We start from the raw sequence: 23975 nt of genomic DNA, 5'->3' as shown, positions 1-23975 counted from the left end.
TGAATTTCTTTCCAAAAGGTTTTTGTCTTTTTCACGACCACTATATATGGTAGAATGTTCCCTCATTCTCTCCATATTTCCAGCATTCTGTATTTATGTTTTTATAATATTTTCCTAATTTATGTGGTGTTATGTGCCATCTATGCATCATTTGATCCAATTTTCTTTTAGGTCATATGCTTGTATATGTTTTCATTGTTTTATTCCAAATTTATTCCCATTCTTCGAGTCCTACTGAACTTCCTACATTCTCTGTCCATCTCTTCATGCATTCTTTTGTACTTTCTGCTCCTATGTTCCATTCTAGTAATTTCTTATACAATTTGGTTATCATTTTCTTTTCTGTTTTCATTATCTTGTCCGAAAAAGTTTCCTCATTTGTGAATCCAATTAATTTGTCTTTTTCATAAGTGTTCCTTTATTTGCCAGAATTGGTACCATGATATGTTTTAATAGTTGGTTCATTTCTTCCTGTGTTTACAATATAAATCTTCCATCTCGTTTGTTAAGTAATGCTTTATATTTAGGTCACCTATCCCGTCCCTGCACTCTTCTTTGAGAGGCTTCCAGCGGAGATACCCAGAGTGGTGTTTGGTTATAAAATCTGCTTTTATATTTCTCCCAAACTTTAGCTATGGCTGATCTGACAAAATGATTGCCAAAAATTTTCTCCAATTTTATTTTTTCATACCAGAGGTATGAGTACCATCAGTGTCTTAGCTCTATCCCCTTTAAATTTAAGATTTTTTCTTTTTCTAATTTTGTCCAATCTAATATCCATGTCAGTGTGCTGGCTTTGAGGAAGAGTGTTAAGTTGGGCAGCGAGAGACCGGCTTTCATCTGTCATATTTTTGAAATTGATCCTTGATTCCCCCCCCCCCCCCTTGTTATATGTATTTTGTTATGTCTCTGTTCCATTCTCTTATAATTTTTTGACTTATTGTAATTGGGATATTTTGGAAAAGGAAGATCATTTTTGGCAATACATCTTTATACTTGATATTCTGCCTAATAAGGATAATGTTAGATTTTTCCACCAGTGTAGGTTCTTGTTAATTTTTTCCCATTTTTCCATAATTCTGTAATAATTGTGAGGGTTTTTTGGCGTTACGATTATTCCTAAATATTTTGGTTTTGTTGTTACTTGTATATTCCAGCTTTCTTTTAATAAATCTATTTTTTCTTTTGAATATTTTTTCGTCATTGCATTTGTTTTTTCCATATTCATTTTGAAACCTATACTTCTTCGAATTTCCTTATTGTTTATAGCCATTTCCCCATGTTTTTAGTCAGATCTTCAATTATGCAAATTATGTCATCCGCAAACGCTCTGAGTTTGTATGTTTGAACTTGTATTGTTGCTCCTTTCAATTCTTTGTCCTCCTTTATTTTGTTTCATAATACCTCTAATGTTAAGATGGAGATTAGTGGCGATAAAGGGCAGCCCTGTCTTGCCCCTTTTTGTATTTCTATGGTCTTGGTCTCTTGGCCATTTACTACTATTTTGCTTCTTGTTTTTCATATATTGCTCCAATTATATTCTGAAAATAGTACCCCATATCCATATTCACATTGTCCCTTTCAGCATCCAATGTGAGGAATAGTACTTCTTTTTGATTTTAAAGTTCATTGTATTCTATCAGATCTAATATGATCCTTACATTTTCTCTTTGATGTCTGTTCAGTAAGAAACCTGTCTAATCTTCTTTTATCCAACTATTAATAAAGTTTTTGAATCTTTCTGCCACTATGTTGCTAAATATTTTATAATCTAAATTTAATAAGGAGATTGGTCTATAGTTCTCTGCAATGCTTTATTTTTAGGTTCTTGATTGCGTTTGCTATCTCTTGTTCTGGGATTTCTCTGTTCAACTCTTCTCTTTGTTTTTCTGTAATCCTATGAATTTTTTTTCCTGTCCCAAGTATTCTGATATCTTTTTTTTAAAAAATCTGGTCACTTTTATAGACAGTATTGTAAAATTTAGAAAACAAGTTCACAATATCTTCCTCTCAAATATGTTTTCTCCATCTCTCAGTTTTGTTACAAATGTCGCTTCTCTCTTCTTTCTTAATCTTCTTGCCAGCCATTTCCCTGGATTATTTGCATTTTGGAAATAATCCTGCCTTATATATTTCAATTGTTTGGCTCTCGCTTCCATCCCCAATAATTCCCTTGGTTTCTGTAGAAGTTCTATATTTTTGTGACCTCGTATTGTTTGGATTTTTTAAATTCATCTTCCTCTTTTTCTATTTCTTCCAATATTTCTCATTTTCTGTAATTTTATTTTTTTAGTGATTTTTGTTGTATAAAGTTTCTTCTTATCACTGCATTGTGTATATGTGTGTTTCTGTGGTGTCATTTATTTCAAAATACTCTTTTGGGGTCTTCCTATTTTTTCCTATTTTTTCTTTTTTCAACAGATTTTCATCTAACTTTCACCTCCTTTCAATTCTTGGTATTGAAATTTTGAGTTCCAGTGGCCAGTGATCCAAGTCCATTCTTGACAGGATTTTTTATTTTCCTTATATTTGCTGTTATTGACTTTGATGTCTAAATCATGTCTATCCTTGACCAGCTTTTGTGTCTGGCCGAGAAAAACGTATAATCTTTTTTGCCTTCCTTTTTTGTTCTCCAAGCATCTTTCAAATCCAACTCTTTTAGCATCTTCATGAATGTACTTGGTAGGTTCCCTAGCTGGTTTATTTTTCCTTTCTTCTGTTGGTTTGCATTACTTCTGTCCAGATCTCTTTCTACCACTCTGTTGAAGTTCTCTGAAATTATTAAGCTATAAAATTCTTGATCTTCAATACATGTTCTTAACTTCTCTAGGAAAGTTGTTTTTGAATTATTTGGGGCATAGATATTACAGAGTAATATCTTTTTATTTTGGACTTTAATAGTAAATCCTATCATCCTCTCTTCCTGGTTTTTAAATGCCAGTTCTTCTGGAATAGTCTTGCCTACATATGTCACCACTCCTTTTTTCTAATGTAGAAGAATAAAAGGCTTGCCCCAATATTTTATTATGTAAATAAGCCACATGTTTTGTGCTTTATGCGCCTCTTGTAAAGCCACCATATGATACTTCTTTTTTTAATTGCATTTAAAAAAAGTCTTTTGTTTGGAAAGTTCAAACCGTTAATGTTGAGTAAATTCTTAAATTTTTTTGGCATGCTGCTTCTTCTTCTTCTTCTTCTTCTTCTTCTTCTTCCTCCTCCTCCTCCTCCTCTCTCTCCTCTTCCTCCTCCTCTATCTCCTCCTCTTCACCCATATCTTCTTCAACCTCTTCCAAATTTGCTATTCCCTTTTTTAAAACCCAAGATAGCATTTCTCTAGGTCTTCAAATGCAACACAATGGTAAACTTCTACCCGAAAATGATGATAGAATAATGCTGGAAGGCCTTCATATACCTAGAGAATTGTTCTTTCTAGGAATCATTACATCCCCTGACACAACCTTGTAGTGGAAGTTGACCTTAGAGTCATACTGGGGGACCTAGAGATAGCATGTCAATTAAATAATGAATAAACAAATCCACAAAAGTGAAGCCTGCAAATGTGGAGGACTGACTGTATAGATCTCCTGTATGTACCACTCTATTCTACATTGGCAATAAGATAAACTTTTCACACATGCAATTCATAACTTTGTACAGTAACACAATTCATAACTTTGTACCCTATCATGAAGTGATCAACATGCATATGCGAACTGAAGGAATGCAAGTATGTTTGTGTGTACATGTGTATGCGTACGCATGTGTGTGCATGCAAGTCTGGATCATCGCTGTAAAAGTAACTACCAATATAACAAATAGGATTACTCACATAAGTTGATTCTTTCTTCAGGTTTCCCAAGCTACTGGATTTTTGCAGGGCTGAAGTTCTACAAGGAAACAGTTTGAAAAAATGTAACTAAACCTTGTGTCTCAGAAATATTATTTGAATTAGACCAGATGCTTCCTTTATATGCTCCCTTCATTTCTTGAAATACAAAGTGTTTAATTCACTTTGCATTTTAAGTAATGAAATGAGCATATTCTGAGTGAAAGGAATATTCTGAAATGTTAATCTGCTCCACAAAAAATAGCAATGCATACAAAAGAGATACCATCTATTTCAATTAAACCGAATTAGAATACTATATAATGAAACAGTATTAAGAACTATAAAACACACTGATTCAAATCTGAGCTTTGCTACAAACGTAATAGATATCCATAATCAAGCTACCTTTTAGGCCACAAATGTGAATCATAAAATTACAACTAAATCATAGAATCATAGAATCATAGAATCAAAGAGTTGGAAGAGACCTCATGGGCCATCCAGTCCAACCCCCTGCCAAGAAGCAGGAATATTGCATTCAAATCACCCCTGACAGATGGACATCCAGCCTTTGCTTAAAAGCTTCCAAAGAAGGAGCCTCCACCACACTCCGGGGCAGAGAGTTCCACTGCTGAACGGCTCTCACAGTCAGGAAGTTCTTCCTAATGTTCAGATGGAATCTCCTCTCTTGTAGTTTGAAGCCATTGTTCCGCGTCCTAGTCTCCAAGGAAGCAGAAAACAAGCTTGCTCCCTCCTCCCTGTGGCTTCCTCTCACATATTTATACATGGCTATCATGTCTCCTCTCAGCCTTCTCTTCTTCAGGCTAAACATGCCCAGTTCCCTAAGCCGTTCCTCATAGGGCTTGTTCTCCAGACCCTTGATCATTTTAGTCGCCCTCCTCTGGACACATTCCAGCTTGTCAATATCTCTCTTGAATTGTGGTGCCCAGAATTGGACACAATATTCCAGATGTGGTCTAACCAAAGCAGAATAGAGGGGTAGCATTACTTCCTTAGATCTAGACACTATGCTCCTATTGATGCATGCCAAAATCCCATTGGCTTTTTTTGCCGCCACATCACATTGTTGGCTCATGTTTAACTTGTTGCCCACGAGGACTCCAAGATCTTTTTCACACGTACTGCTCTCGAGCCAGGCGTCCCCCATTCTGTATCTTTGCATTTCATTTTTTCTGCCAAAGTGGAGTATCTTGCATTTGTCACTGTTGAACTTCATTTTGTTAGTTTTGGCCCATCTCTCTAATCTGTCAAGATCGTTTTGAATTCTGCTCCTGTCCTCTGGACTATTGGCTATCCCTTCCAATTTGGTGTCGTCTGCAAACTTGATGATCATGCCTTCTAGCCCTTCATCTAAATCATTAATAAAGATGTTGAACAGGACCGGGCCCAGGACGGAACCCTGCGGCACTCCACTTGTCACTTCTTTCCAAGATGAAGAGGAAGCATTAGTGAGCACTCTCTGTGTTCGTCCACTTAACCAATTACAGATCCACCTCACCGTAGTTTTGCCTAGCCCACATTGGACTAGTTTCCTTGCCAGAAGGTCATGGGGGACCTTGTCGAAGGCCTTACTGAAATCCAGGTACGCTACATCCACGGCATTCCCCGCATCTACCCAGCTTGTAGCTCTATCAAAGAAAGAGATCAGATTAGTCTGGCATGACTTGTTTTTGATAAATCCATGCTGACTATTAGCGATGACTGCATTTGTTTCTAAGTGTTTGCAGACCACTTCCTTAACAATCTTTTCCAGAATCTTGCCCGGTATCGACGTGAGGCTGACCGGGCGGTAGTTGTTTGGGTCATCCTTTTTTCCCTTCTTGAAGATTGGGACCACATTGCCCCTCCTCCAATCTGCTGGAACTTCTCCCGTTCTCCAAGAACTCTCAAAGATGGTTGCCAATGGTTCCGAAATGACTTCCGCTAGTTCCTTCAATACTCTGGGGTGTAGTTGATCTGGCCCTGGGGACTTGAACTCATTAAGAGCGGCCAGGTATTCCTGGACGACTTCTTTCCCAATTTGGGGTTGGATGTCCTCCAATCCCTCATCCACTCCATCTTGCTGAGGTTGAAGACTCTCTTTTTGTGAGAAGACCGAGGCAAAGAAGGCATTAAGTAGTTCTGCCTTTTCCCTATCCCCTGTCAGCATTGCCCCATCTTCTCCGCGAAGAGGTCCTATTGCCTCCTTGTTTTTCCTTTTTCTACTGACATAAGAATAGAAGCCCTTTTTATTGTTTTTAATGTCCCTGGCAAGCCTGAGCTCGTTTTGTGCTTTAGCCTTGCGGACCTTTTCCCTACAGGTGTTGGCTATTTGTTTGAATTCTTCTTTGGTGATTTCTCCCTTTTTCCACTTCTTGTGCATGTCTCTTTTGTGTCTTAGCACAGTTAGAAGTTCTTTGGACATCCATTCTGGCTTCTTTGCACTTGTCCTATTTTTTCTCTTTGTTGGCACGGTTTGCAATTGCGCCTTGAGTATTTCACTCTTGAGAAATTCCCATCCATCCGTAACTCCCATGTCTTTTAGTATCTGTGTCCACGGAATGCTGCTCAGCGTTTCCTTCATTTTTTGGAAATCAGCTCTCCTAAAGTCCAAAATGCGGGTTTGACTTGTCTTAGTTTCGGCCTTCCTTTGTACCTCAAATTGCAGGAGCACATGGTCACTTGCCCCTAAGGATCCTACCACTTCGACCGCATTGATCAGGTCCTCCGCATTTGTTAGGATGAGATCAAGAGTAGCCAATCCCCTTGTTGCCTCTTCTACCTTCTGGACCATGAAATTGTCTGCAAGGCAAGCGAGGAATTTGTTGGACCTTGTACTCTTGGCCGAGTTTGTTTTCCAGCAAATATCGGGATAGTTGAAATCGCCTATGACTACTACATCTCTTTTCTGTGCCTCCTGGCTTGGGGGTCTGTAGTAGACGCCTACAACGACATCTTTTTGAGTCCCAGTTCCCTTGATTCTTATCCAGATGATTTCAAGCTGGTTTCCCAGATTGCTGTCTTGAATATCTTCTGCAGCATAAGAGTTTTTGACATATAAGGCTACTCCGCCTCCTCTCCCCTTTGTTCGGTTTCTGTGAAAGAGGTTATACCCCTCGATATCTACATTCCAGCGATAGGAGTCATCCCACCAGGTTTCAGTGATGGCTATGATATCATATTTGTGGTGTAGTGCTAGAAGTTGGAGTTCGTCTTGTTTATTTCCCATGCTCTGTGCATTAGTGTAAAGACATGTGAGCCCCTGGGATCTTCCCTTGAGCTGTTTAATTGGGATTATTGTGCTTTTGGTACTTGGTCCTTGTTGTGTTTGTGCAGCCCTCCGTTTAGCCTTCTGGCGATTCCCAGACATTATGGGTAAAGTAGTGTTCGCAAGGCTGTTGTCCCCCTCCCCCGGTGGACCTAGTTTAAAGTGTGTCTAATGAGGTTTGCGAGTCTGTGAGCAAAAAGGTGTTTTCCTACTTGTGTGAGATGCACCCCATCCCTTGCCAGTAGGCCATCCTCCTGGAATAGCAGGCCATGGTCGAGGAAGCCAAAACGTTCCTCCTGACACCATTTTCTAAGCCAGTCATTGACCTGTACTATTTTTCTGGCTCTTGTGGGTCCGTGTCTTACAACAGGGAGGAGGGATGAAAAGACCACCTGTACATTACATTCTTTTAGCATTGCTCCTAGAGCTCGAAAATCATTTGTGATCTTTTGAAACGTATGCCTTGCAGTATCATTGGTTCCTACATGAATCAACATGAGGGGAGGACGGTGATAGGGCTTGAGGAGCCTAGTGAGCCTCTGAGTGATATGGTGTATTTTTGCCCCCGGTAGGCAGCATATTTCTCGAGCCATCCCATCTGGTCTGGAAATGACCAGCCATGCAATCAATAAACATGTGTCTACACATTAGATTTAAGATTTACTTTTAAACCCGATTGCTTATTAAACCCAAAGAAAACTAATTCAAGAAGTAAGGTGTTGCTCCACTGAATATATAAAATAACCACTTGGGTATTATCATCAAAAATATAATGCTTGTGATTAAAAATATAAAAACCCTTAATATTTTATCATGAAAACTGGAGCCCAGAAGTCACCTTTATTCTGGAGAGATTTTCTGTCCCTTCAGGTGTTTTTGGACTACACCTCCCATCTACCCTTGCCATCATACACAATAGTGAAAATGGGAATGGCAGTTCAACCCCAATGTGGGTAGGCAAGTTGACCAGCCTTTTTAAAAAATGTTTATTTTGCTCCATAATGGCTTCATTTTGACAAAGGAGCTAACGCTTTCATTCTGCAAACTTGCAACACTGATTTCTGCTTTAGAATATTCATTTCAATCTTCCATTATTTACTCTAATCCTGGGATTTCACGTAGCCCCCTTCTCTTTTGCATTCGTCCCAAAACCGTAATAAAAATGGTTTACAGCTATTTAATGTTTGTTGTGCTGCCGTTAAGTCCTTTTGATTCCAATGTATGGCAACACTATCATAGATGGGAAAGATATATTCCAAAGTGGTTTGCCAGTGCCTTCTCCTGAATATAGCCTACAGCCTCTGGCATTTGAGGAGAGCTCTCTTCCAAGCACTCACCACATCCAACTCTGCTTAGCTGTGAGATAGGATCTGGCTCCATCCCTCTAAAATTTTACTATTACGTTAATTTGGAATAATTTTGTAATCAAATCTTATCTTTACTTGCAAGAAGGATACCAAAAAATGTCAGTTGTATAATGACCAAATAAACTGTGGAAAAGAGCTAATTAATTAAGTTCATATTCTTTTTATAATTTCAATCTGCCTGCTATTCTACCTTCCAACTGCAGATATTCATTCTCTGTTTGAATTTATGAATCCGGGCAACATGGTGCCCCTCCACATGACAGGTTGAAGCAAAACTGATTTTCTGTCTCTGGCATTTCCTCCAATGCCTGCGAGGCAGACATTAGGGACCACTCGATCACCATCAAGCTCCTCTTTCTAGGCAAGGCGTATTTCTTCATAAAACAGTCATCCCAAGCCATTGAACTGCACTTAGTAACCACAATAGGCAGTGGCTGGTCAGCAGAACCCATTGTTCAAGGCAATTTCATCATTTTGACTCCATTAAGATTGTAAGAAAATTATTATGCTAAACAACAAAAGATTGAATATCCCTATCCAAAATGCTTGGGACCAGAAGTGTTCTGGATTTTATATTTGGAACAGCTGTATTAGCATGCACATACATAATGAGATGTTAGCAGTGGAATCAAAATCTAAACATGAAATTTTCCATGTTTGATATATTCCTTATACACATAGCCAGAAGGTAATTTTATAACCTATTTTGAATAAATTAATATACAAAACAGAACTGATGTACACTGAACCATCAGTAAGTACAAATGTCACTAACTCTGCCACATTTCTGGACAATTCTGGAGGTTTTTTTTAGTACTTTGAATTTTCAAATTCTGGATAAAAGATGTTCAACCTGTACTGTGTTAGAAATTCTGTTATAAAATTCTGTTATAAAAGCATCCAGTTCAATTCAGCAATGCACTTTATGATGTCATTGACTTAAGCATAGTCAGTATGGATTAATAATTTTGTCATATTAGATCTCTCTTTAGCCAGCCAATTTTCCCCTGGCCTTAACATAAAAGGCAACAAAAAACAAAGTGGGAAAATATTACAATATTCTTGAAATCAGACAGGCGCCTTCCCTCATGGCCTTCCGCAAGGGCCTGAAAACCTGGCTCTTCGGAAAGGCCTTTATCTAAGTGCTATGTTTTTGGAATGACCACCGGAATGGACTATGACTACGAGATTGATTATGACCCAAACAAGACGAAGCGGATTTTTAGTTTAATTAGCTGTGTATTAGTAAGATGTGTGTTATGGTCCTGATCTATTGTAACTGTTGTCTTTATGTTCTATGTTCTGTACACCGCCACGAGTCGCCTTCGGGCTGAGAGTGGCGGTTAACAAGTGCAAATAATAAATAAATAAATAATAAATAAATAAATCCCTAGTGCTATATAACTTGTTTGCAGATACTTCATACTGGAACAGAAAGGAAAAATTAAGCTAGATAATAACAATGAACAGCAAGGAGAGTTAAAAGCGTGAAAAAATACTGTAGCAAAATTTTCACTATGAAAAAAACATGTCTTAGCTTTAGCTTTAGTGTATGATACTTACAATTTGGTATCACCTAGCTGTGATTCTATAGAGGACACTGGTGTGTTCTTCTCACTGTAAACAGCAGCAATATATAATATAATAAATAAAATGCATTCTTAATAGAAGGGTCTCAAGTGTTGATTTTCTTTATGAGTAGAAAAAGCATGGTCCACAAATGGACCAAGATGAAATGCCTAACATAACAGCTGATGGATTTAATCTAAGTCCTTGTTGTGGGAAGCGAAGAAAACCCAGAAAAAATATTTAAGTTGAAAGACATCTTGAGAAAACCTTTATCATTAAGATATCATGGGGAGAGGGGGGTTGCATACATGGTAAAACACATGTATGCAACACATAGTTTAAAATGCAATGGTGGGGAAAGTGGAGCCACTAAACTGTTTAGTATCCCCAACATTCACTGGCATTCTCTAAGCCCCACCAATTCCTATTCTTTTAAATAAAAATGGTTCATGTTTTGGGCAATTTTCTGCCCCAAGCTATGCAAACCCATATGCAGATCCAACAATGGGACTTTTTATACCACCCCATTTTCTTAATACATCCCAGAAGGCTTTGAGGATTCTCTAAATGGGAAATGGGTGTGCTGTGATGTCTCTTCTGTAGCACCGGGCTGTACATCATAGCTGACAGGGATACAATTTGTTCCCATCCCTCTAAACCAGAGGTCCTAAAACTAAGGCCCGGGGGCCGGGTGCGGCCCTCCAAGGTCATTTTCCCGGCCCTCGCTCAGGGTCAACCTAAGTCTGAAATGACTTGAAAGCACACAGCAACAACAACAATCCTATCTCATCAGCCAAAAGTAGGCCCACACTTCCCACTGAAATACTAATAATTTTATATTTGTTAAAATTGTTCTTCATTTTAATGATTGTATTGTTTTAAAGTGTTTTTTGAATTACAAATAAGATATGTGCACTGTGCATAGGAATTCATTCATGTTTTTTTCAATTTATAATCCGGCCCTCCAACAGTTTGAGGGGCTGTGACCTGGCCCTCTGTTTAAGAAGTTTGAGGACCCTTGCTCTAAACAGTTGTCTCCACCACAATTACCGAGGCTTCACTCTTGATATAGTGGCTCAAAAGGCTTTAGAAATGCTCCATCTCATCTTCCAGCACTTGTAGCTAGTCAAAACCAACTAGCTACTTACAGGAAACCCAAGGCAAGGCATGAAAGAAATAGCTGCCCTCCAAATACTGTTCCTGCTTCTGGCTATAGAAAAATTCACTTGGCTATTGTAGTAACCACTGATGATCCGTTGTTTTTATTATATATATATATATATATATATATATATATATATATATATATATATATATATAATTTCTGCTTTGCATAATTTTATCTACACTTTATTTCTATTGATGCATATACCTATAAACATCTAATTTTCATATAATTCTTTTATCTGGACTTTCTCCTTTTATACATTCTTCTCTTCCCCAACCCCCATCACCCTTTCCCCAAACCACATATTTTCCCTATATCTTTATGCTTAACCATTTGTAATTTTTTAAAAAAAATCTGTATAATATTTACATTAGCTTCACTGCTTTCAATCCATTCCATATAGGTCTTCCATTTATTTCTAATATCTTCTGTTTTATCCTCCTTTATATCCTGCCGGATAACATATGTTATGATTTCAGATTGGACCTGATCATAAATATGGTTGTTCCAATTTTCCATAGTCCATTGGAAATGAGAAGTGGACTTCCAATTACATCATATTCATGTTTTTACCAGTATGAGCAAGCCAAGGGGAGAATACTGGCCTGAAGAACCAATACAATTGTGTTAAATTCTTCCTTTGCACACATTTGACCCTAAACCCAAAATGCATCAGGCTTCCAACACAGGGAATGTACTCAATATTTTCAAGTTGGGGTTTACTTCTCTGTCATCCTCCCTTTTCCGTACTATTGCATCTTCTCTTTAAAAGGACCCATACCTGACTTGATCTCTAACTTCGATTTCCGACTGGGCATTTACTTTATCAGTAGGTTCGTCCGAATGTTTGAATGATGGTGAGAAAGAAGGAATGGAAACTTGAAAAACACTAGTGTGGATCTGTAGTGAATCCTACATGGAAAAAAAGACATCAAGAAACACATTTATTGGATGGACACTGAAGCACAATGCACTCAAGCTTGATAGTCTGAAGCCTTATATTACTCATATGATTTATAAGATTAAAATATCTGTTCCATAATTTAGAAGATGGTTATGCATCTTTTTAATAAATACATTTTCTCAACCAGCTAGGGGTTGCAGTCCTCATCTAAACTGATCCATGTGCCCAGAAGCAGATCTTGTTATTGTTCAAAGTTATTCACTGACAGTTAGATACACGGTCAACTCTCCACATGTATGGATTTGACGTTTGTGGATTTAATTATTCATGGATTTTATTAATATGATCTCTCTAGGGAATCTTTAGATCCTCCAGTGCAACTACTGTATTCTAATTCTGACCTTTTTTGACTAAATTATCTTCCCAAAATTAGAGTGCACATTAGACTCGCACAACATGGTAACTATGTTTTTGGGTTTCGGAATTTTGAAAATTGAGGTGCACATTAGATTAGATTAGATGGCACATTAGACTCAAGTAAAAACAGGTATATGCTTAACTTCTGCTGGATGCTGACCCTAAAATTCTACTGGAGGATGTAGTGATCCCTGGAAAGAACAGCTCTCTAGGTTCCCCAGCACAACTCTGTGGACAACTTCCAGAAAACACTGATCATAGAATTGCACTGGAAGAGATTCCTAGAAAGATAGTAGTTTCTAATTCACATTTTTCTACTTTTGTAGGTGATCTTTGCCCTTAATTTCAGTGAATGTGGAGGGCAGATTGTATGTAGCACTCCTGCTTTATTACTCTTCCACTTTTTTTTCATTTAGGAGTGACTTGAGAAACTGCAAGATGCTTCTGGTGTCAGAGAATTGGCTGTCTGCAAGGACGTTGCCCAGGGGATGCCCAGATGTTTTGATGTTTTATCATCCTTGTGGGAAGCTTCATTCATGTCCCTGAATGGGGAGACAGAGCTGAAAGACTGCTCATCCATGCTCTCCCCAGATTCGAACCTGCAACCTGTCAGTCTTCAGTCCTGCCGGCACAAAGATTTAACCCATTGCACCATCAGGGGCTCCACTCTTCCACTAAAAAAAATAACAACACAAAAAAAATTGTGTTGTTACGTGTCTCCAAATCAGCTCTGACTTATTGAGATCTATAAATGCGGAGACCTGATCGCCAACAGTCCTGCTGATTCTCACAAACTATGGCTTACTTTATCATCAAGTCATGTGTAATGTGCTCATCTTTTCCTACCGCCTTCCACATTTATTTATTTATTTAAGATATTTCTACCCCGCCTTTCTCGAACCCGAAGGTGACTCAAGGCGGCTTTACAACATAGACAGCTATTCGATGCCTTTAAAACAATGTAAAAATTACAATAAACATTTAAAACAGAATGATAAAATACATACATTGAAACCTTTAAGAACATATAAAATCACTACCTTCACTATTAGCCTCATAGTCCAATCTAAGCTATTCCAGTATTCGATTTCACATAGTTCCATGTTTATCTATTGCACTAGGTTCCCAAAAGCGTGTTCAAAAAGCCATGTTTTCACTTTTCTGTGGAAGGTCAGGAAAAAAGGGGCTGATCTAATATCCCTTGGGAAGGAGTTCCACAGCCGAGGGGCCACCACTGAGAAGGCCATGTCTCTCATCCCCGCCAGTCACACCTGCGAAGAAGGTGGGACAGAGGGTAAGGCCTCCCCAGATTATCTTAAACTCTGAGATGGTTCATAGATGGTTCATCATACATCCGGACAGGTAAGCTGGGCTGGAACCGTTTAGGGCTTTATAGGCTAAAGCCAGTACTTTGAATTGTACTTGGCAGCAAACTGGCAGCCAGTGGAGCTGGCATAACAAGGGACTTGTAAGCTCATTGAACACCACTTTGGTGAGCAATCTGGCTGCTCATTTGAAGCTTCCGAACAGTATTCAAAGGCAACCCAAATAGAGCGTGTTACAGTAGTCTATACTGAATGTAACCAGAGTGTAACCGTCAGACTTCCCAAAGTACAGCACAGCTGGCGCACAAGTTTTAATTGTGTGAATGCACCCCTGGCCACCACTGAGACCTTGGGTTCCAGGCTCAGCTATGAGTCCAGGAGAATTCCCAAGATGCGAACCTGGGTCTTCAGGGGGAGTGTAACCCCATGCAGCACAAGTTGTAACCCTATGCCCTGTTCGGCTTTGAGACTGACCAGGGGTACCTCTGTCTTGTCTGGATTCAATTTCAATTTGTTCCCCCTCATCCAGACCATTACAGCTGCCAAGCACCAGTTCAAAACCTTAGTAGCAGGTGGAAAGGAGTGATAGAGTTGAACATCATCTGCGTGCAGATGACATTGAACTCCAAAACTCCAGATGATCTCACCCAACGTTTCCCAGCATTATCAGGATTTAACAACCAGGAAAAGTAACTGGAGTCAGGCGCTTTCCCATTCCCACTTTAATTTTCTGTTGAGATTTCCTGGTTATTAAACAGACTATGGTTTCCAGATTGTGGGGAATGGGAAGAAGAGTAGAACCAGAGCACAAAAGGGTAGAGGTGGGAGAGAAGGGTTGGGCAGAAAACCAACTCTTGGTTTACTATTAACCAGTGCTCGAAGATTCATTGGTACTAAATCTATCTATCTATCTCAATCAACAACGTTTCATTGAAGTATTTCAGCTCAAACACATCATTTGTGAAAATAATACTAAGTTTAATATACATTTATACCTCTTACAAGGGAGAAAGTAATTCTTCCAAACAGCCGGGTTACAAGTGAAGTTTATAAGGAACCATATGAGGAGGTGGGAGGGAACAGAGAAATACTACCTCTTCAGGAGTTTTTGCTCTAAACTCTTCATGGTTTGGCGAGCCTGTAGGAGATGGACTCTTCTCAGGTTCACTTAGATTCTGTGCATCATCTGACAAGGCTACTGAAATGGATCCTGAATTTGCCAAGTCCTCACATTCATCATTCTTGCCTGTCAGCACAGAAAGGTAATACTGTTGACTAACGGCATTCTTTATGCATATTGTGGAACTTCCTATTTATGGAGACAAGTAGGTTTATTTATTTCCTATAATTTTAAACGATTCTTTGTTGTCTAAATGATCATGCTTTTTCAAGTTATTTGAGAAAACTACTCAGCACATAACAATATTTGACAGCTGAATTCAAGAATGACAGTTTCTGATTTCTCCATTTGAAAATACACACTCGCAATGGCTCCATTTTAATACACAATGGCTGTTATCTAGAGCAGGACTTGTAAAATCTTTTCCACTTGTGGCCCCTTTCTGCCCAAGCTATTTTTATGTAACCCCAGGTATTCAGGTATAAAAAACAGATATAAAAATCAAATATTTCCTGATAATAAATCAGCATTGGAAAGGCTTCTTAAACAGGCTGATCTTCTTTTTGTAGAGTACAGCTGAAGTATCATCTGCAAAGTTAACTGTAAACACTACACTACAAGGTTTGATTAATGTCTAGGTGGCATTCAAAAATCATTTACTGTTGTTAACTTTTTTGTGACCCCCAACATTGAGCTAAGCGGAATCTCATTTGGAAGCAGTGAACGAGGGAACCCAATCCTCTATATCAGAAGTATGTCTCACTGAATGTAATGGATCATATTCTTAGGAAAATAGATACAGAATTGCAGTCTAGAGATAAACGGGAAAAACAAGTTTGCTGTGACACGTCAGGAACCATATGACTGTTGTCAGGAGAGACCACCATGGTCTCAGGTCATCAAATGCCTTGCTCAGGCATTGCAAACTCAGAGTTGTGGATTCCTTGATCCAAGTTATTTAACCCACAATATTCCTGGGTTGTTGTAGGTTTTTTTCGGGCTATATGGCCATGTTCTAGAGGCATTCTCTCACAATATTCCTGATTACACAAATCTAAACTATTTTAGCCTGAAACAGGAAAATATTTCCTTAATGTGTAGACCTCGATCCTGGAGCAGATTAATGAAATGAATGGGATTTAAGTGTCATTGACCTATCACCTAAAACTCTAGTTCACTGGTTCTCAACTTTTTTTTGACCAGGGACCACTCTCCAACATTAGTACCAAAAGCATTACGAATCAGTTTTTGGAAAACTTTAGATTCGGTTTGGTTATTTGGGGTGCTGATTCAGAAAATTGCATTGGATAGACCACATAAACTCTAGTTTCTGATACAGATTTTTGCCTTGATATTCTGGGTTATATGGCTGTGTGGAAGGGTCCTCAGATAACCCATTTCAAGGCAGATATTGTGGAATTTTCTGCCTTGATATTCTGGGTTATATGGCTATGGCCCTTTTCACATAGGTGAATAAAATCCCAGATTATTTGCTTTGAACTGGATTATATGGCAGTGTGGACTCAGATAACCCAGGGCCCTTCCACACAGCCTTATGTCCCAGATTATCAAGGCAGGAAATCCCACATTATCTGAGTGTGGACTCAGATAACCCATTTAAAAGCAGATATTCTGGGGTATAGGGCTGTGTGAAGGGGCCCTCAGATAACCCAGTTCAAAGCAGATATTGTAGGGTTTTCTGCCTTGATATTCTGGGTTATATGGCTGTGTAAAAGGCACCTCAGTTCAAAGCAGATATTGTAGGATTTTTTTGCCTTGATAATCTGGGGGGCATTCCACACAACCCTATTTCCCAGAATATCAAGGAAGAAAATCCCACATTATCTGAGTGTGGACTCAGATAACTCAGTTCAAAGCAGATATTGTGGGATTTTCTGCCTTGATATTCTGAGATATAGGACTGTGTGGAAGGTCCCTAAATTATATAGCTGTGTGGAAGGGCCCTCATATAATCCATTTCAAAGCATATAGTGTGGGATGTTTTGCCTTGATATTCTGGGTCGTCTAGCTGTGTGGAAGGGTCCTCAGATAACTCCGGGCCCTTCCACACAGCCATATAACCCAGAATATCAAGGCAGAAGACCCCACAGTATCTACTTTGAACTGGGTTATCTGAAGCCTCTTCTACACAGCTGAATAAAATATCACATTTTCTGCTTTGAACTGGAATATATGGCAGTGTGGTCTCAGTTAATTCAGGGCCCTTCCACACAGTCCTATATCCCAGAATATTGAGGCAGAAAATCCCACATTATCTGAGATAACCTAGTTCAAAGCAGATATTGTGGGATGTTTTGCCTTGATATTCTGGGTTGTGTGGATGGCCATCAGATAATTCAGGATCCTTCCACACAGTCTTATATTCCAGAATATCAAGGTAAAAAATCCCACATTTTCTGCTGTGTATATGGCAGCGTGGACTCAGATAACCCAGTTCAAAGCAGATATTGTGTGATTTTCTGCCTTGATATTCTGGGATATAGAGCTGTGTGGAAGGGCCCTGGGTTATCTGAGTCCACACTTCCATATATTCCAGTTCAAAGCAGAAAACGTGGGATGTTATTCAGCTGTGTAGAAAAGGCCTCAGATAACCAAGGGCCCTTCCATTATCTGCCTTGACCAGGAATATATGGCAGTGTGGACTGAGATAACCTAGTTCAAAGCAGATATTTCAGGGTGCTTCCACACAACCCTATATCCCAGAATACCAAAGCAGAACTGGGTTATCTGAGTCCACACTCAGATGATGTGGGATTTTCTGCCTTGATATTGAGGGATATAGGGCAGACAACCCAGTTCAAAGCAGATCATGCTGGATTTTATTCAGCTGTGTGGAAGGGGCTTGAGGGCCCTTCCACACTGCTATAAAACCCAGAATATAATGGGAAATAATCCACAATATCTGCTTTGAACTGAAATATATGGCAGTGTGGACTCAGATTCCTGAGGAAGAATTCTGATGCAAGGTGCAACACTAAAGGGAGATGTTGTTTGTCATCTTTGGCATTGGCAGTCCAATCACAAATAATTCCCTCCCCAACAAATAAAATACAGAAGGCCTCCCTGCTTCCTCTCAAGAAAGATACAAAAAGGTGAGGCGGGGAGGCAAAGACGGCCTTCCCAAGCGACTCTGGGGCAGGCATTTACTTGCTTGCTTCCCTCGAGTGGACAGCAAGGCCGAAACTGCTAGGCCTCAAAGCTATTATGAGACAGAGAAACCCACAGGAGGAGGAAGAGGCAAAGAAGAGGGGGGATTTTCAGGCAGCCTTTTAAGGTTGGCTTGGCCCAAATCCTGAGAGGAAAGGCCCACGAAGAAGCCCCGCCCTGCCTCCACTCTGTGGGGCTTTCTCTCAAGTTCCACCTCAAGGCCCCTCCTCCTCCTTTTGCCAAGTTAATTCTCAAACCAGGGGAAAGATGACCTGCTTCCCTCTTGGCACCTCTCAAAAAGAACGGATGTCGAGGGCTCCCTTACTCCCAGCCTCCTTCGCAATTCCTCCCTTTCTTCTTCCCTTGCAGCTGCCCTCATCCCTGCCTGCCTCTCTCCCTGCCTCAGTTGCGGCTGCTCTTGTAAGCCTCTCGGTGGGGACACAGCACTACCTCCTGGCAGGCTGGAGAACAACAGTCGGCTGGGAAACAGAGTGAGGGAAGGCGGAAACAAATTAAATTAAATTAATAAAGAGGAAGGAGGTTTGCTGCCCAGATTTTCATTCTGGCACCCACTGCTGGTCCGCAGCCCACAGGTTGAGAACCACTACTCTAGTTTATTTAAATACAAATGACATTCAGAAAGAAATATGTCAGATCTATAGAACACTATACCCAAAGTTAAGCAAAACAGCTAGAGTCAAGCAGACTTTCAGATTCTCTGTGTCTAAATGGAAGAGTGAACTGAATATATCTTTAGCCTTCTGAATGAAAGAAACGGACTCTCCAACTGCTTGGCTTCTCTGCAACATGTTTTCTGGGTTCTCAAACAAAAACGTCAATTGCAAAGTATGAATCAAACTTAATAACCCATAGCATGGTCCATTTCATAAGGTGCAAATTTGGAACACAAGACTCCCTGATTACAAGACGTACTTTTCTTGTCAAAAATCTCTGATCTCCCACTTGTACATGTAAACAAATTTAAAGGTAAAGCAGTGTTGGATGGCTAGCAAAGTCAACAATGTTAACTTAATGCTGTACCTTTCTTGACCTGAGCCAGTATCACCATATCTTGCACTTTCTTATACCGATTAAGAGACTGTCGAAGTTCTTCTATCTTCTGATCCTAAAAAAGATGTATTTTATATACTCAACATTTAATATTTCCTTCCTGTGGGCAATGAAAGCCGCAATCATATAACTAATATCTGATAGCAATCAAGCAATGTATTTTTAAGTCTAACATGAAACTGAAATTTAAGACAACTCGGATGTCAAAAACTGAGTACTTAACATACTTGTTGTTCTATTAGAATCAGCTCTTACTTTTTACCTTTCCATTTCTGACTGCAGAACGGTCCACTCCATTTTTTAAAATATTTTTATTATTTTATCATAATTCAATACATTTGTTATACAATGTTTGTTTTACAGCAGAAACATACAACCTACCATACTTTAACTTTTGGCATCTACTATTATTTTCCTGCTTATACATATTATCTATCCCTCACCACTGTGCTCCCCTCACCCCCTCCCAAGCCACAGCTTTTACATATCATCTGTCCAAATTTCAATTATTTTTGTGGAGGTAACTTTCCTTTTTTCTTTAAAAATCTTTTTTCAATAAATTTTCTCCATACATCATCGAAATCACTTTGTTTCCATATACATCTTTTAACTTGTAATATACATGTCAGTTTATCATTTATTGCCAATTTCCATACTTCTTTGTACCACTCCTCTATTTGTATATTTATTTATCTTTGTTATCACATCTTTATCCTCTTTTTTCAATTGTTTATTCTAATATAATGACAATAAAGCTTTATTTACTTTACTACCACATATGTATATATGTTCCTGATTCTTGGCATCCTCTCCAGCAATTTTTTGAATTTTTAAAATTTATATTTGCTATTTTTACTGGTGTTAGGTACCATTTCCATATTAACTTATAGTAGTTTTCTTTAACCTGTATTGATAATTTTTTAAATGTCTTTGTCTCCATAATTGTTGCCACTCCGTTTCATTTATTTTTATCTCTAAATCTTCTTCCCAGACCTCCTTGAGGGTGTTATTTTTTGTTTTCCTTGCTTTATTTCAATTATCTTACACACCTTACTAGTCATTCATTTCATGCTCCTCTATATCCCTTCCATTTTGTATTATTTGTTCAAATTGATAAAGCTTACTTCCATTTTTATTATTTTTACCCACTTTTTAAACCATTGTTCTAATTGTAAATAATGGAACCATGTCAATTTTATTTTTCTAAATTCTTCCCTAATCATTTCCTTCTTTATCCCAACCTTCATCCAATCCCCTATTTTGTCTAAGTTTTTCCCCTTAACTTTTTATCCATTACTTAAAAAAAAATAGAAATTTCCATTATAATTGGGGTTATTATTGAACCATCCGCTATTAACATTCTACTATATTTATACCATACTTCTAATATATTGCTCAACATTAGGTTTTTAATTTCCCTAATTTCTTTTCTCGTAAATTCTTTCAAAAAAACATTCCAGATTTCTTCCTCCACTTCTTCTGAATCCTTTCTTAGCCATTCTACACCCTCCTTTTTATCATTCCTTCTATAACCAATCTCAGTCTGTTTGCTTCATAATATTTTTTAATATTAGGAAGTTCTAATCCTCCCTCTTTTTGTGATCTGTACCATAACTATACTGTTTGTTAATCTATTTCTATTACTACCATTACAATATTTATTTATCATTTGTTGCCATCTATTTAGCTCTTCTGTAACCTGAAGTGGCAGCATTCTAAATATAAAATTTATCTTCGGAAGTATTTTTATTTTTACTAATGCTATCTTTCCAAACCAAGATAAAATTTTTGAACTTCTTTTCTCAATGCTACTACATTTATCTCCTCTTCCATTTTTAAGTCCTATTACTCCCAGGTATTTTAATTTATTCTTAATTCGAATCCCCATTTTACTCTGTTCTATAAAGTATTTTTCTTCTTTGTATAATTAAATAACATAATTTCTGATTTATTCCAATTAACTTGTAAACCCGTTGTTTTCCAAATATCTCTAAATGATCCTTAATTCTATCCATTTTACCTACTATATTTTCAATAAATAGCAATGTATCACTGGCAAATAAGCTCACCTTCTGCTTCTCCTTTATTTCTACCCCTTCTAAGTTCTTATCTTTCCTAATGGCATTTGTAAATAATTCTATCACCATGGCAAACAAAATTGGTGATAGAGGGCATCCTTGTCTTGTTCCCCTCATCACTTTTATTTCTTTTGTCACCCCATCATTTATCGTTGCTACCGCTGAATTTCTTGAATAGTATTGTTCTAGTAATCCTTTTATTCTGCTTCCCATTCCAAATTTGTTCATGATCTCCCTTAATGTCCACCATTCCATACAATCAAAAGCTTTAAATATATCTAATGACAGTATCCCTATTTTAACCTTTTTCTCTTAAACCACACAAATTTTATTTAATACCCTCCCTATCAAATTTGACATTTGTCTTCCTTTTACAAACCCATACTGATCTTTTTTATATACTTGTGCATACATTTATTCATTCTACTGGCTATTACAGCAGATAAAATATTTGCATCCTGATTAACTAATGATATGGGCCTATATGACCCTGGGTCTGTTAAATCTTTTTCAGGTTTTGGTATTAATATTATTAAAGACTTCCTCCATGATTCTGGTATCTTCTCGCCTTTCATTGTTCCATTATACAGTTCTAATAGTTTTGAAATCAGTACTTCTCTAAAAATTTTATAATATTCTGTTCCCAAACCATCCAGATCTGGAGCTTTCCCAGCTTTTAAATTCTTAATGACTTCCTCAGTAATGGCAAATTCTCATTTACTTTCGTTTTCTCCCTCCATCGGCATTCATAAATCTTAAGTTTATCATAAGCTTATCTTACCCCTTTGAAGATTTGTTTCTTGCTCATTAGGTCCTCCACCACTTCCCCATTCTTTCCAATCCAAGAAAGATGTATCCAGTTTTCTTTATCAGTTTATTTTCACTGCTTATTTCTATTTTGCTCTCGAGATGGCACAGGATGCCTCTTTACCCAGCCATGGATGACTCTGCCCCCCTGGGCCACTCCATTTAAACAAGAAAATGAAAAACCATTTGTGCCTTCCCATAATGATTGCTTCAATCAAAAGACATGCCTTTTCCTTTAAAGCAGTGTAGACTTAAAGTGGGCCCTTGGTATACGCTGGGGTTTGGTTCCTGGATCCTCCATGAATACCATAATCCATGGGTGTTTAAGTCCTATACTTATATAAAATGGCAAAATCAAGGTCTGCTTTTTGGGTTGTTTTTTTTAAATAATACTCCCAAGCCCTGAATAGTTGAGTCCATGGATGCAGCATCTGTGGATATGGAGAGCCAACTGTACAATTATCTAAAGTAAATATAAATGACATGCTTAGTACCTTTTCTTCATTTGCTGCCATTAGAGATTCTACTGCCTTCTTCATTTTCTGTACTTCAATATCTAGGACATTTTAAAATGTGCATAAATTAGCTTAAGTGAAAACAAACAGAAAAAAACAGCAATATTAATTGGCAAACTATAAAATGTAACATGTGGCACAAGCATAACAAAGAACACTTATTTGTGTTTAAAGAAAAGGAAAACAAATCAAACACATTTACTCTGGGGTGCAGAGTTTGAAATGCTACTTTTTAATTACAACTACTAGAAATGCAGTAACATTCTATATTTTTGGCTATCCTGGCTGAAACTTATAGAATTTATAGTTCAATAAAAGTGATGTTTTCAAGCTTTTCTCTGGAGCATTAAACATGACTTATGTTGACAATATCTCACACATATTAAGTGATAATTATCACACATTAAAAACATGTAACAAACATCACAACAAAATCATGCTAAAGGAAGTCAATATTTTCATCCCCATACTATAAGTGCTCTCACTTATAAGGGCTGAGACAAGAGTTTGCCTACACCTCTTAGCAACTTATTCATTGACAAGAAATCTGAGCCAATAACTTTATGATGATCATCTGAATCTTTTACCCACTTTTTATTTCTTTTAAAACATTTATACTGTTTGTCTTATATCAGAGAAGTTAAAGATGACTGAGAACTTAATATAATAATATTTATTTATTAGATCAGTCATATGACCATTTCAAAATAGAACACGAGTAAAAAACAAGGCAACAGGGTGACTGAGAACTTAGAAATTAAATCAATTTCTCAATGCAACACTACCATAACTATTCTGCCAGAGCTCTGTAAAATGTACAATGCAATGCTTTGACTTTTCTTTCTTTTTGTAATTACTGTAGGCTACAACCTGGCACTCAGAAATTAAACCAAATGCCTCATCAGTATCCTATACAGCAGCTCTTTGTTATTCCAGCAGACTCAAACAAATTGAGCTGGAAAGAGAATTCAGTAAATGGTGGTAATAAATGATTTTAAAATGGAATAGTGATGCTTAGCCATAACCAAGAATGGTGTAGAAATGAGAGGTTGATGATGTGATGTTGTGCATACATGTGTGATGAAAACTCATACTAAAATATGAAAATGTAGCACAAATAAGAAAAAGAGCTTGAGAGTTGCCATATGTACAAAGTGTGCTTCATCCTTTCTCCTCATTTACAGGGAAAATCCATGCCACTTAAATAATGAAGTGTTAGGAATATAACAAATCCATGATTAAAATTAAGCAATGTTTTCATTTCCTACTAAAGAACAATGCAGCCAAAACAATAAAACTAAGGATTTTCTAGATGTGAGCTATAATTCATTCACAATGTATTTGGCATCTCTCTCCAACACATATCTGC

At 37.9% G+C, this 23975-nt stretch overlaps 1 protein-coding gene across 13 annotated transcripts in view; it reads right to left on the bottom strand.

Moving 5' to 3' along the window:
• PPFIBP1 (PPFIA binding protein 1) overlaps positions 1–23975 on the bottom strand; it is a 218219-nt gene that overhangs the window by 68063 nt on the left and 126181 nt on the right. For 11 of the 13 annotated variants that reach the window (XM_067468858.1, XM_067468855.1, XM_067468857.1 and 8 more), the window contains 6 exons: positions 22586–22647; positions 19177–19261; positions 14942–15093; positions 11983–12113; positions 10028–10081; positions 3830–3887 (listed from right to left, as the gene is read on the bottom strand). In XM_067468858.1, coding sequence (XP_067324959.1) covers positions 3830–3887; positions 10028–10081; positions 11983–12113; positions 14942–15093; positions 19177–19261; positions 22586–22647 — 542 coding nt within the window. The remainder of the gene's footprint in view (positions 1–3829; positions 3888–10027; positions 10082–11982; positions 12114–14941; positions 15094–19176; positions 19262–22585; positions 22648–23975) is intronic. The other 2 variants (XM_067468860.1, XM_067468861.1) reach the window with 1 other exon arrangement.

Source organism: Anolis sagrei, chromosome 5 (genome assembly GCF_037176765.1).
Source record: "Anolis sagrei isolate rAnoSag1 chromosome 5, rAnoSag1.mat, whole genome shotgun sequence".
Classification (NCBI taxonomy): Eukaryota; Metazoa; Chordata; class Lepidosauria; order Squamata; family Dactyloidae; genus Anolis; species Anolis sagrei.
Note: the sequence above shows the minus strand (reverse complement) of the source record. Positions and strands in the feature narration are given on the sequence as shown.